General features: G+C 46.9%; 1 protein-coding gene across 2 annotated transcripts; it reads right to left on the reverse strand.

Moving 5' to 3' along the window:
* Positions 1-1,886: 1,886 nt before the first annotated feature.
* ZDHHC22 (zinc finger DHHC-type palmitoyltransferase 22) lies at positions 1,887-10,288 on the reverse strand. Of its 2 annotated transcripts, XM_056492884.1 has the most exons (3): positions 10,198-10,288; positions 8,319-8,891; positions 1,893-4,073 (listed from the first exon to the last, which is right to left on the reverse strand). In XM_056492884.1, the coding sequence occupies exons 2-3, from the start codon at positions 8,875-8,877 to the stop codon at positions 3,808-3,810; spliced, it is 825 nt and encodes a 274-aa protein (XP_056348859.1). In that variant the 5' UTR covers positions 8,878-8,891; positions 10,198-10,288; the 3' UTR covers positions 1,893-3,807. The 2 variants fall into 2 exon arrangements, with proteins under 2 accessions (XP_056348858.1, XP_056348859.1); XM_056492883.1 differs by lacking the exon at positions 10,198-10,288 and having other exon boundaries at positions 1,887-4,073; positions 8,319-9,245.
* Positions 10,289-12,525: the final 2,237 nt, after the last annotated feature.

The raw sequence follows: 12,525 nt of genomic DNA on the forward strand, positions 1-12,525 counted from the left end.
ATAAATGCTATTTCACGTCATCTTTTCTCCTATGTTCCCTGTGCCTTATTACTTTTACATTTTAACTCTATATCCTCTGAGGATATCTAATGCAGACCTTTTGCCGTGCAGGCCTTCAGAGCAGCCCAGTAGTGCAGTATGGAGAGGAACACCATCCACTACTTCCTTTTTATGAGATTCTTACTGTGCATAAGAACAGATTTCTGGTTTACTTCAGAGTTACATCCCCTTATTTCCTCTAGTGTCATTGCAAAGACTTCTGAGACTTAGAGGTGACACAGTTTTTTCAGATAGTCACATTTAAAATAGACAAGCCACTAAGCAAACGTCTGTGGTTTCCGTGCAAAGTCTTTAGGAACAGGGAGCTTTTAGTTCAGCCACTAGCTTTGCCAGAGAAGAAATCTGGTGGTCATCTGATTTTCCCAAGCCAGAGAAGCTTAAGTGCTTTATTTTTAAAACCTTTGCAAGTATTTAGACATTGTCACAAGAAGTCATGTTCCAAAATATATTTGCTATTGCAGCTGCTATGTAATGAAATGCAAATAGTAAGTAATGACTCTTTAAGCACAGAAGATGAGAATCTTTTATTATTTATCCTTAGAAAACTTTAGAACCATTGAACAGATTTAGAATTTGCAATATTGCCATTGAGCTCAGCCTTCATTTACTAAATGATAGCTAAGAGCAATGATTTCACTGTTGTTGAGCCCTGCTACATTTTCTTGCCAAGGATATACTCTTAACTGTTCCTGCAGAACCACTACCCCAAACAGGGCAGTCTTCACACTTGGGAACGAGCAGAGAAATAAGGCAATATACAGGGTCAGTCTAATGTTACATTTTTATAGCTCTTTCCATCCCATAGGATTGTAACTGTAAAGACTGCTTCCATCTGAAAGTCCCACCACGACTGCTGGAGTCCAGTAGTTTGCTGCAAATGAACCATTTAGCTGCATAAAATGGTGATGCAGCAACTTCCAGCCAGGAACACAGGTGTCTGACAGGAAGAATAGTTGTGTGTGGCTGTGCTGCAGTGACTCAAACTGGGAGCTATCTGTGCTTCTGCAAGGACTGAAATTTAGTGCTAAGTGCAGACAGCTGTAACCCTGATGCAGGGGCCAGGCATGATCCAGCCCTGATGTGAAGAGGCAGCAGGATTCCTGGGCAACTAATGTTGTACTGGATGGATTCTGTCCTTGCAGAGGAGCCCACTGAAACTCTTGAGTTGTTTTGCCCTTCTCAACGTGCAGCCCTAAGGAGCTTTACAGCCCGTGGCAGCAGGTGCCAAGTGCCATGAGCTGCCCAAGACTGCAGTGTCCCTCAAAAGCCAAAAGCAAAGGGCAAAGATGTCAAACCATAATTTCTGCTGGTGGGAGGTTGCTTCTGGCTGAAATGTTGAAAGCCTGTTTTCTTTAAGTCTAAAAAGGTGGAAAAGGTGGGTCAGTGAGTCTGTGGAACAGGAATAATCCTTCCAAGGCAAAGTGTATGGCATAAGACACTGGCTCTTGTTCCAGTGTCTAGGTGACTGTCTGCTCACCTTGACACCATTTGCCAGGAAGGAAAAATTTATGTCAAGATGCTGTTTGTGGGTGATGTTAATAGCTTAATTTTCCTATAGCTTTGAGTTGACAAGCTATGAGTTTCGCACTGTAATTTATAAATAGAAATTAGAATGGGTCTGCAAATTGGCTATTAGATGCATTTTTAGATTGGTCATTGCATTAAAATAGGGAGGTTGAAAAGACTTCTCAAAAATCACATGGTGAATTATTGGCAAAGCCAATAAACAAATCCTAATTTCTTCCTTTGACACATCCGTGTGTATGCTCTAACAAATGTACAGAGACAGCTAATGACAGCTAACTGTCAAAAAGCACAACACAGCTCATGTGAAAAATCAGAATACCTTTTATTGTTCACTGTTAGAGAAAATACAGCATATTACACATGGAAACAATGGTGTGTTTGTGCGAACACACACAGTGTGGAAGGATGTTTATCCTCCATGTTTTAGTTATCCAGCTAAGGGTTTTTCCAGTATATTTTCAAGGTTACTGTGCTGATCACAATAGACTTCGTTTGTTATTGATTCAAACATGTATTCAAGTGTAAAGCAGTCAGAGATGGTTACAAAGCCTTTAGGAATGAGTGACTCCGTTCTGGCTGGTGGGAAACAAAAGGATAAAAGCAAGGTGCATTCCACTATCAGGAATGCACCAAGAGCCTTTCTGAGGAAGAAATCACATTTTTCACGGCTTGTCAGCATACTCCCCAGCCTATTAAAGAGAAGCAATGGATTCCTCTCCAGCCCACACAAGCTGATTCAGTTTGCCAAAACAGAGGCTTCTGGTTGCAGCTGCTGGGGAATCCAGTGCTACGATCCTAGCAGAGATGTTATGATGTCCTTTGTTAATGCATCTGTAAGCATGGGATCTCAGCACTGATCTAAAGGGCTGCTGCTGCACCTAAAAACAACTGACACATGAAGCTGATGAATCCCTGTAGTAATTCTATTACCATCCTTAATGAAGTTATAACATGGATGATTTTACCCCTCTGCAGCAATGTGAGAGGGAATTGCCCTGGAGTAGCCTGTAACTAAAGTGTGGCAGGGATGTCTAAGAAAAGCATTTTTCCACTTGTTTTAGTGCAAAATGAAGTGCCCTGATGGGCTGGAAAACCTCCCTGTCTTCTGGGACTTTGAGCTCTTCACAGCACTAATGGTGCAGGTGTCCCCTGTGAGAGGGTGATGCATCAGGGCTCTGACACAGCAGCAATGCTCTAGGCATCCTCCCAAGCCCTTCCTCTGAGGCCACACTTCCCTCTGTCTCTTTCACAGGTATGCATAGCCTGTCTTATCACACAGCTTCTCAAACACAGCATTTTCATTCACCTTTGTGGTTTCCTCTCTTTGTCCCTCCATCTGACCATGATTTATCTGCTTGCTGCTCCGTGTCAGAAGGGCAGCTTTTCCTGGACTCTGCCCCTGGACAAAGGATTGCCAAAAATAAGCAGCAGAGCTACAGTCTTGACCTATCATTGTATAGGGAGTTGATCAAGAACAAAAATGAGAAATTCTCAATTTCTTTTTGTTTTCCTCCTGATTTTCTAGCCTGTGGAGAGAAGGTTTACCTGATGCATTAACCATGTTCATAGCCTATTCCTAGGACAGCTTGATTGCATTGCAGTTCTGTCATTAAGGGCTCGTCAGTATTGTGAATCAAGAATAATATCTTGAGATTGAAGGGACCCACAAGGATCACTGAAATCCAACTCTTTGCCCTGCATAGGACAATCTCAAGAATCACACCATGTACCTGAGATCATTGTCCAAACACTTCTGGAATGATGCTCTCATGTGAAGTTACCTCAAGTATATAGAGCCAAAAAGGCACTCCGCAAAACCCTCCTAAAGACTAGAGAGCATTTTTGCAGTATTCCACAGCAGCCCAAGCTCCTCCTGCAGTTTGTTAAGACTATATAGGGTGACTAATGGGGATGGGGACTGGGGAATTCAGACAGGAAGCCACAGGAGGGTCTGACTAAATCTGCTACTTCAAAGACTGTTGCCACATACGCAGGTGCAGTGATGTGACTACGAAGCTGCAGTATCTCATCTACATGGTTTGTGATTTCCATGTTAATATGCTAAATGTATTCTGTTTCATAGCCCATCCTTTCCTCCCACAGCAGCTGCAATCCCCAGAGATGGAGTAGCCAGCTCTGTAGTGATCCAGGAGACAGTGGGAGAGAACAGGGAAGGTGGTGCGTGCGTGGGATGCACACACACACACACACACATGGATTTTATTTCTCTTTCTGCCTACGGTAGCTACTCTCCACATTCTGCACAGGGATGAGAAGTCCTAGAAGCCACTTCTTGCCAAAGACTTCTTGCAGGTTCTCCCTCCAGGGCCGGGCTCTCACCACCATTCCTTTCCGCAGCTGGTACCGTGTCTGCCCACGCAGGATCAGCAGCATCTGGTGACAGCAGAAGCCAGCACAGGCCAGTCCAATCCCAAGCCAGAGGTAGAGCATGAGGATGACAAACATCTCAGAGCTAAGGAGAGCTCCTGAAAACCAGCAGGGAGGGAAGACAGTGAAACAAAGGGTTAGACACATCCTACATGTAGTGTAACACAGCCCTAGGAACCAACAAACCACCTGTTTTGTCTGGCCACAAGTGGGGAGGTAGGAACAAGACAGGCTGGTTGCTCTAACTATATTACATTATTTCCTTCATAGTGCCTGATGCAATGGACCTGCTGCAGAAATATTCAAATGATAGCAGTCTCTTGTACACTTCTCCTTTTGCTGGTAATGTGAGGATCTGTATTACAGAGACAAATTCAGCCAGAAGTAAAGCATATCTGTAAGACTTCAGCACTATTCTGAACAATTATTAATTTATTTAAGGATTTACCTGCTCATCACAGGGAAGCTAAGATTTCTAGGATTTTGAAAACACAAGTGGATCTTTCTAGCATGTAGATCCTTCTAGAAGCCTTTCTGTTTGTATTAATACAAGGCAGAAATATTTCAGATTTCTCTTTTTCTTCATCTCTACTGTATGACTATGTGTGCATACATATACATATATACATATATACATATATACATATATACATATATACATATATACATATATACATATATACATATATACATATATACATATATACATATGTTAAAAAAGAAAAATAAATCAATAATGACTTTCCTACCTTTGGGGCAATGCATTTTTCATGTGAACTCAAGAAAGAAACAGAAACCTTGCTAAAATAAAATTCAAATTCCTTTTATTAGCTGCTGCTAGAATACTGAAAATACTTTGAATATCTGAAGCTCCTAAATCATATATTTATATATTTATATATATTTGTGATGAATATGTTTGAATAAAAATATTCTGTAGGCTCTTTCCTCTACAATGATTTTAGAACTCCTTCTGGAAAATATTAGTATAACAGCAGGTGTCACTGAGTGCCCTTTCAGTGTGTAAGCAGATATAAACCCATTAATATAAAATTCTGTGTTGCCCATACGATGTTTATGCACATATTTTGTGCATATTGGTGTATTATTAAACAGCCATATTTACACACAGGCATATTTACACAAAAGAAATTAAATGTGTGTCAATACTGATATAAATAGCTGATCTCTTTTCACTGGTTCCTACAAGGTTTAGAAATAAAAAATTCTCACATGCTTCTGTTCCTCTGGAACACCATGGGCCCTACAAGACCAACAGTGATAGAGCAGGGATTGCATGGATAGTAGAGATGTGCTGCATAAAAGATGTACATGGGTGCTTCAGGTTTTAAGTTCAACAGAAAGGTCACTGGATATGCATCTCTTGGTTCCCTTATGCAGAGGGCTGGATTAGATGGTGTCACCTGGTTTTGCAATCTGTGAATCCCATCTTTTCCACCTGGCAGTGCTGTAAGTGAGAGATTGGGGCAGGTTCCTCTGAGGATAATTTATAAGGACACTGACTACAGCCTCAAGGTTTCAGAGGCTGTCTTCACTTGGAAAAGGTGCAGGAATCATTCAGTTTTCTACTTAAATGCAATGTCATCTCTCCCTTCTTATTAGATCCCATTCAGCTCAGCAGGCTCCGTATGCAACACAGCAAGAGAAGAACAAGTCCCTTAGGATAATGACAAATCCTTATACCAATTCTGTCAGAATGACTTAATCTACCAGGTAGGAAGCCCAGAGCCAAATATTGGATTTTCTGTCCCTCATTTACTGGACCAGAGTGAGACAGACTTTTTTTTTTTTTCCCTACAGCTCATACTGAGATGGGATATGGAGAGAGAGATTTTCTTCAGACCCTTTGCAAGAACACCTATAAGCTTCATTTATCTGACTTGCTGAAATTCAGCATTCAGGAAGTAATTACCCTTGTTTCCCCTTGAAAATATTAAGCATCTCTGAGCCATCCTTTCCAGATATGAGATTTTTTTAACCTTTTCTTCATGCTAGAAAAAAAGCATTTTTTATAATTTGTGTGGTCCAATATGATGTGTTTACAATAGTGTCCTCCATTTGCCCCTCATCCCCACAGATTCTTTTTTGCTCTAAGTGACCCAGTGTAATCTCAAGCTTATATTGCCATATATTATCCATGCCAGAAAAGCTGTATTGGAGGTTGTAGTTATAGACTTTGGGTCAGATTCTGAAATCCATGCTTGATTACAGTCTGGGCAGAATGAGCCAGCTGAAAACTTTCCCAGCATGAAAGCAGGGAACACTTAGTTGACAGGCCAGCAGATTAACCCTTCATCCTCCTTTACTACTTCTGCAGTACAGTGGGCATGATGGAGAAGAAGAAAGATAAAGTTTTTTCCCTGTTATCGCAGTCCTCTGTTTGGATCATACAACAACCCTTAAGTAATTTACATGAGCTGAAAAATGTGTGAACTACCCTTCCAGGTAACAAACAGTTCAAGACTGTATTTTTCTTTCCTGGAATGGAGGTTAAATGTGCAGGTAGAAACCCAGCAGGCCCTTCCTCCCAGGCAATCAAGACACCACATGTCTATATCTTGCTGTGCGAGGCAGCAGTTCTCAGCAGAACTAGAGGTTTGGTGGGAGCTGCTGGAAGCTGCTGCCTCTCAAGAGTGTTCTGGCTCTTAGCTCTGCACCCAGCCCCATTGTGTGGCACTCAAACACTGCCCACATGCTGTCTTGGCACCACAGCTGCTGCCACCAGAGCTGGGGCACTTCAGTGTCTCTGCAAATATATGCCAGGATCCACCTCTGTGCAGATGAGCCCTCAGAGTTAGAGAGAACTAATTCCTTGATAATCTCCTCCCATATCCCTGCTCCCCCTCCCAGACTGCTGTGCTGAGCAGAGCTTAGGCACAGGGAAAAATAATTTTCAGTGTTTTTAATGCTAGCAAAGCTCATGCAATATTATTTACAAAAATTCTTCTAGTCGGAAAAATTATTCCATAAAAATGTCATGGCAGGATTTCATGTTTATTGTCTTTCAGTGATAACCATGACAAATCTGCAAATTTGCCAAGTAGAGAGTATTTGTTTGTTTTCAGATGGCAACCCAGCCTGGAATATGAAAAGCAAGCTGGGGCCTCTCTGGCTCCTGTATTTCCAGCAATGGAGCCTCCACACTCAGATTTTAATCAACACTTCTGGTAAGAGTGCACAACCCAAAACAGACTCCCTTCTTACCGAGCTCAGCTGAACCTGCAAAGCTAAAATATGTGGGATACCTATTTTAGTCTAGTAAAAGCTGATGTAAGTGTATGAGGTAGGAGCTGCATGGGGGGAGATGGCAATTTTCAGCAGTCACTCTCAGGGCAGAGTACCAGTCAGTCTAGGCTGTCTGCATAATCCCTTCTCTGAGGTCAGGATCTGTCTAACTCTTGGGTTTGGACAGAGAAAGGATTGAGGTTGGAGAGTTTGAGGGTGTGTTGAAGGGTGAAGAGGCAAAGCTTCTTGCCCTGCAAGAGCAGAGGATGACTTACGGGAGCAAAATCAGGAGAGAGAAGGAGAAGGGTTGTGGAGATTTACAGAAAGGCAGGGAGAGAGGGGAAAGGGAAGGAGTATAAAGAAGGGTAAGGAATGGTAGCAAGGAGAAAGAGGTATTTGCTTTTGGTGTGGAGCTTTTGCAAAGAGCAGCACAGATAATTTCCCCTGGTTCTCTGCGGACTTGTGTCCCAGACTGAGGTCACAAGACACGGAGGTAATCACGTCACATTAACTTCTCTCTGGATTTCTGTTGCCTGAACCCCAATTCTCCTGTGCTGGAGATGAAAAGATCTCAGTAAATTTGCACTGCCAGGAGGCAGGAGGTGGGTGACAGTGAAGGGAGTGAATGGACCTGGATAAGATATACCTGCTGAGATATGGGTATACCTGCTGCAGATTTGTGGGGTACAAAAGCCTACAGGACCCCCCCACCTCTACCTGTAGGACAGGCAAAAGATCCTCTATACCTGCAGTGAAATCCATCTCCTCTGTCTACAACACATGTCTGCACAACAGATAGCTCTATTCTATCACCATCAAGTTGGTTATGGGGCATTTACCAGAGTCTAAAGCATTGGGAATATAGCTATGGATGTAACCCGGAGTGTAGCACTACTCTGTTCTCCAGTTTCTATTTCAGGTGAAGCAAAGTCTTTTGAAAAGGCTGGCTGTAGCCTCCAAAGACAGCAAATTGCCCCTCTTGCCCATTTCCATACCACACCTCCACACAGATGGCTATCCCAGGAAGAACAGGTCCCCCCATCCCAGGAGCCCGGGAGGAGGAACATGCTCCTCATCTCTGAGCAAGGAGTCCTTACCTGAGAAGAACTGGCTGATGGAGTGAGGCAGAAGAGTGAGGAAGGCCAGTGGGTCCGCAAAGGACATGGAAAGTGTAGCAGAAATGTAAGCCATGCCTGCCACCAGGGAGTCAAGGCAAGCCAGGGAGGTGTAGAGGCAGAACATGATGAAGTTTCGCATGTTCCTGCTCCCGATGCAGTTCCCTGTGAAGAAACAGTGGTGGTCATGCCTCTGGGTGATTCTGGCACACAGTCTACAGAAGTGAGTGCTGGGCAAGGCTGAGCCAGGGGACCTGTTTCCATCCAGCCAGTCTGCCACTTCAGCTCCTTCGCCCAAGTTTAAGTCCTTGCCCAAGTCCTCGGGGGAGCTCTGGATCACAAGGACGTAGTTGCCCAGGGCATTAGCTGAGAGGAAGAGGAAGAGGGCCCCATGCAGCAGAGCAGGCGAGAAAAGTGGGGTGGTGGAAGGGTCTCTGAACATGCTGGGGATGAAGACAAAGATCTGGAGGACGAAGGTCACTAGGGAGATGCACAAGAAGTAGGCTGGAGCGACAACATTGAGCAACCTGAGAACTAGCATTGCGGATTACGTTCCTGCGGGGGAAAGCAAGGAGAGAAGGAACATCACCGCTCCGGCTGCACACTTCATCCTTCCATTTCCTGCCGGGTCCCGGCCCCGCCGCCTTCGGGAAATGCCCTCCGGGGGCCGCTCTCCCTCGCCGCCGCCCCACGGCCCCTGCCGGGCCGAGGCAAAGGGACAGCCCGTGGGCAGCGACCGCTCCCGGCTCCCGGAGGAGACACTCGGTCCCGGCGCCAGCCCCCGGGGAACTCGCGGCAGCGGTGCCCCGGAGGGGCTGCAGCGGCTGGAAGGGGAGAGGCGGCTCCCGCCTTGTGCTGGTGATGTGAGCACTGCTCTGCTCGCCTAGCAGAGTCTCTGCCAGGCAGGGTCAGTTTTGGTATTGCATGAAAGGAAAAAAGGTGGTGCTGGAGGAGGGGGGAGTGAATTGGAAAGGAGGGGTGGGAGGAGGAGAAGGGGTGGGGGGAGAGGTTGCTCTAATCCACTGCAATACGGATCAAATCCAATGCTCTAATTTATCCCTTAAAGCCACGGATCTGCAGATTACCTCTATGATCGCTGCCCTGTTCCGCACGAAATTAGAAAATTAAACAAAACAGCTGGTCAAGTGCTGTCCGGCTGCAACCTGCGGCGCTCGGCTGCCGAGCCAGGGCAGCCCCGCAGCTGCAGCCGCAGCTCCGCCCGGGCACGGCGCGTCCCCGCCGGACGGGCGGCCAGCCCCGACCCCGGGGCTCAGCCGGCACCGCCAGGGCACAGGACAGCCCGGGGCGTGCAGCGAGCCGGGTGGCGGTGCGGGTGCCCCGGCACGCCGAGCACACCCACGCCGATAGCCTCAAGGACTCTCCAGCGCCGGTGCCCGCAGAGCCCCGGCGGCGCCGGACCCGCCTCGGCCCCGCGGCGCTGCGGGCTCACGCTGCCACCTTGCAGTCCCCTTGTCCCCAGGTGCCGCCCGGTACCGGCGTGTCTGGCACCGGCGGAGCCGCTGCTACAGCCATGCCGAGATCCCCACGGCAGCCGAGCCACAACGCAGCCCGGAGTCTGCCCTGCTCTTCCTCTCCTTCCTCCTCTTCCTTCCTTCCTGCTTTTCCTGTCCCTCTCCCCTCTGCCCCTGCCCCGTGTCTGTCTCTCTCCGTCCAATGCCCCGTGTCTCTCCCGGTCCCTGTCCTCATCCCTGTGCTTTTCAGCCCCGGACTTCTCCCTCCCTCTCTATATCTCCCTCCCCGTCCTGTTCTTGTCCGATCATCTCCCCTCCCGACCGCCCCGTGTCCCTGCCCGCGCCCCGGCCCGTCTCCTCCGTAGCTGTCCCTTCAGCACCACCCGCACCTGCCTCAGGTCCTTCCACCTCCCGCCGTGCACAGCCCGGCTCAGGAGAACAGAAAGGTGTTCTTGGGCATCTGAGCTCCCGACAACTCCCACGGGGAGGGCAGAAGGATGGGAAGAGGCGTTCTGCTGCTCCAGTCCGCAGAACACCATTCCCTCCCACAGTGTGGATCAGGGAGGCAAGGTGAAGTTTCTGTGTGTGCCAGTGCCTCCCCAAAGCTCTCCCAGTTGGAACCAGCACTGGAGGCAAGGGGAAATGTGGGGGGCAGTCATTGCGGGTTCAAAGCCTCCCTTAGCACAAGCAGGAAGGCTTTGATCTGGGCAGGCGGTGCCTGGGCAGTAGCCTGGTGCTGGTAGAAGTTTTGCAGACGTGTTTGCTCTCTGACAGCTACACACCCTCACCCCCCTCTGCCCACCCACGCTCTCCTTGTACTGTCTACACAGGCTCTGTGCACAGCCTCTCCTTCCACACACCTACGTGCTGCACCTCGCAGCTCTGATGAATAGCATCCCTGTCTCCCTCCTCAGATGAGCCACCCATGGCAGGAGGAGGGAGAGAAAAAGGTTATTGGGCTGCAGCTGTGTCCCAGGAGACAGTCAAACTCTGCACTGGTGAAAAGTCAAAGACAAATGCATTTTACGTAATCTTAGGTCCTAGGCTTACTGGCCAGCCCCTCAGCACTGACTCTGCAACTCCACAGGATACTCTCCCTTTGCCTGAAGGTTCAGAGCAAAATGAAAACTGTTTCACATCTCAGTTTCCAGGGAGAAAGGACTGGAGGAGAAAGCGGCTGTGCTTGTCTCCTGCACGTGCACTAGCGTGGAAGGTGATGACAGCAACCAAGTGTTCAAGGGCTCTTTAGTTCTTTATCAGAAATAATTTTTCTCCCAGCTAACTTTCATGATTCAACATTTCTGAGAAAAGCAGTGGCAATAACACAAATAAGTGCAAACCAAGCCTGTAGGAACTGGATCTGCAGTGACGAACAGCTAAGAAACACCTCTGGCAGAACTGAAGGGGAAGCTGCTCAGAACGAATCTAGTTTTCACTCCCACCTCCCTCATTCTCCTGTCACGACTACTGAGAATAAAAATCCTCCAATATTCCCTCAACTCATCAATTTAAAGTAGACAGAGCTTTGCAATAGAGATACATGACCCAGTCTAGGTTTTATCTTTAAATAATCAGACATGTTTTCTCCATATTTTAACAGCTTACATCAAAATAATAATAAAAAAAAGAAAATTACAGAGAAATCTTTTCATGTCATGAAAGACTCCCAACTGAGGGGACTGCATCTCATGAAAGACATTAAGCCTGCTTGCATAGGGAACATCAAAAGCTGCAGCCAAAGCAGGGGGAGGAAGGGAAGGGAAGGGAAGGGAAGGGAAGGGAAGGGAAGGGAAGGGAAGGGAAGGGAAGGGAAGGGAAGGGAAGGGAAGGGAAGGGAAGGGAAGGGAAGGGAAGGGAAGGGAAGGGAAGGGAAGGGAAGGGAAGGGAAGGGAAGGGAAGGGAAGGGAAGGGAAGGGAAGGGAAGGGAAGGGAAGGGAAGGGAAGGGAAGGGAAGGGAAGGGAAGGGAAGGGAAGGGAAGGGAAGGGAAGGGAAGGGAAGGGAAGGGAAGGGAAGGGAAGGGAAGGGAAGGGAAGGGAAGGGAAGGGAAGGGAAGGGAAGGGAAGGGAAGGGAAGGGAAGGGAAGGGAAGGGAAGGGAAGGGAAGGGAAGGGAAGGGAAGGGAAGGGAAGGGAAGGGAAGGGAAGGGAAGGGAAGGGAAGGGAAGGGAAGGGAAGGGAAGGGAAGGGAAGGGAAGGACTGGTTTCCACTGGAATGGAACATTGATGAGGCAGATTATTCCCCACATTCTAATTAAAATGCTCCTGCATTTTGATGGTTATGATTTGTCACTGTCAAAATAGTAGATTCATATTTTACAATATAGCCAAAAAAATCTTCTTTCAGTGCTGATATTATGAGCTGTTTGCAGGACTGGGGAGAAGCTGACTGGGGATGAATTTTCGTATGTATATCCATGTGTATATAAGAGAGAGATGGGTGAATAAGGAGATTAGCACAGAAAGTAAGCAAAAAATGAGAATAGTTAATTTGGAGGAAGCACTAGAAAGTAACAACATTTCCTGCATGAATTGGGTATTCTGCTGTAAAATCAACGCCATGAGACAACTTGTGTGCGTGACACTCAGAAATATCTTCTCACTTTTTCTTCTCTGAATTTGGTTGTGACCCAGGGGATAAAGTGTTTCCCCATTCTGCTTTTCAACCATAGGTAAAATCTCTTCACTCATGTGTCAAGATTTTCCTGTGTTTTGGTCACA

The sequence above is a fragment of the Oenanthe melanoleuca genome, chromosome 5, assembly GCF_029582105.1.
Source record: "Oenanthe melanoleuca isolate GR-GAL-2019-014 chromosome 5, OMel1.0, whole genome shotgun sequence".
Taxonomy (NCBI): Eukaryota; Metazoa; Chordata; class Aves; order Passeriformes; family Muscicapidae; genus Oenanthe; species Oenanthe melanoleuca.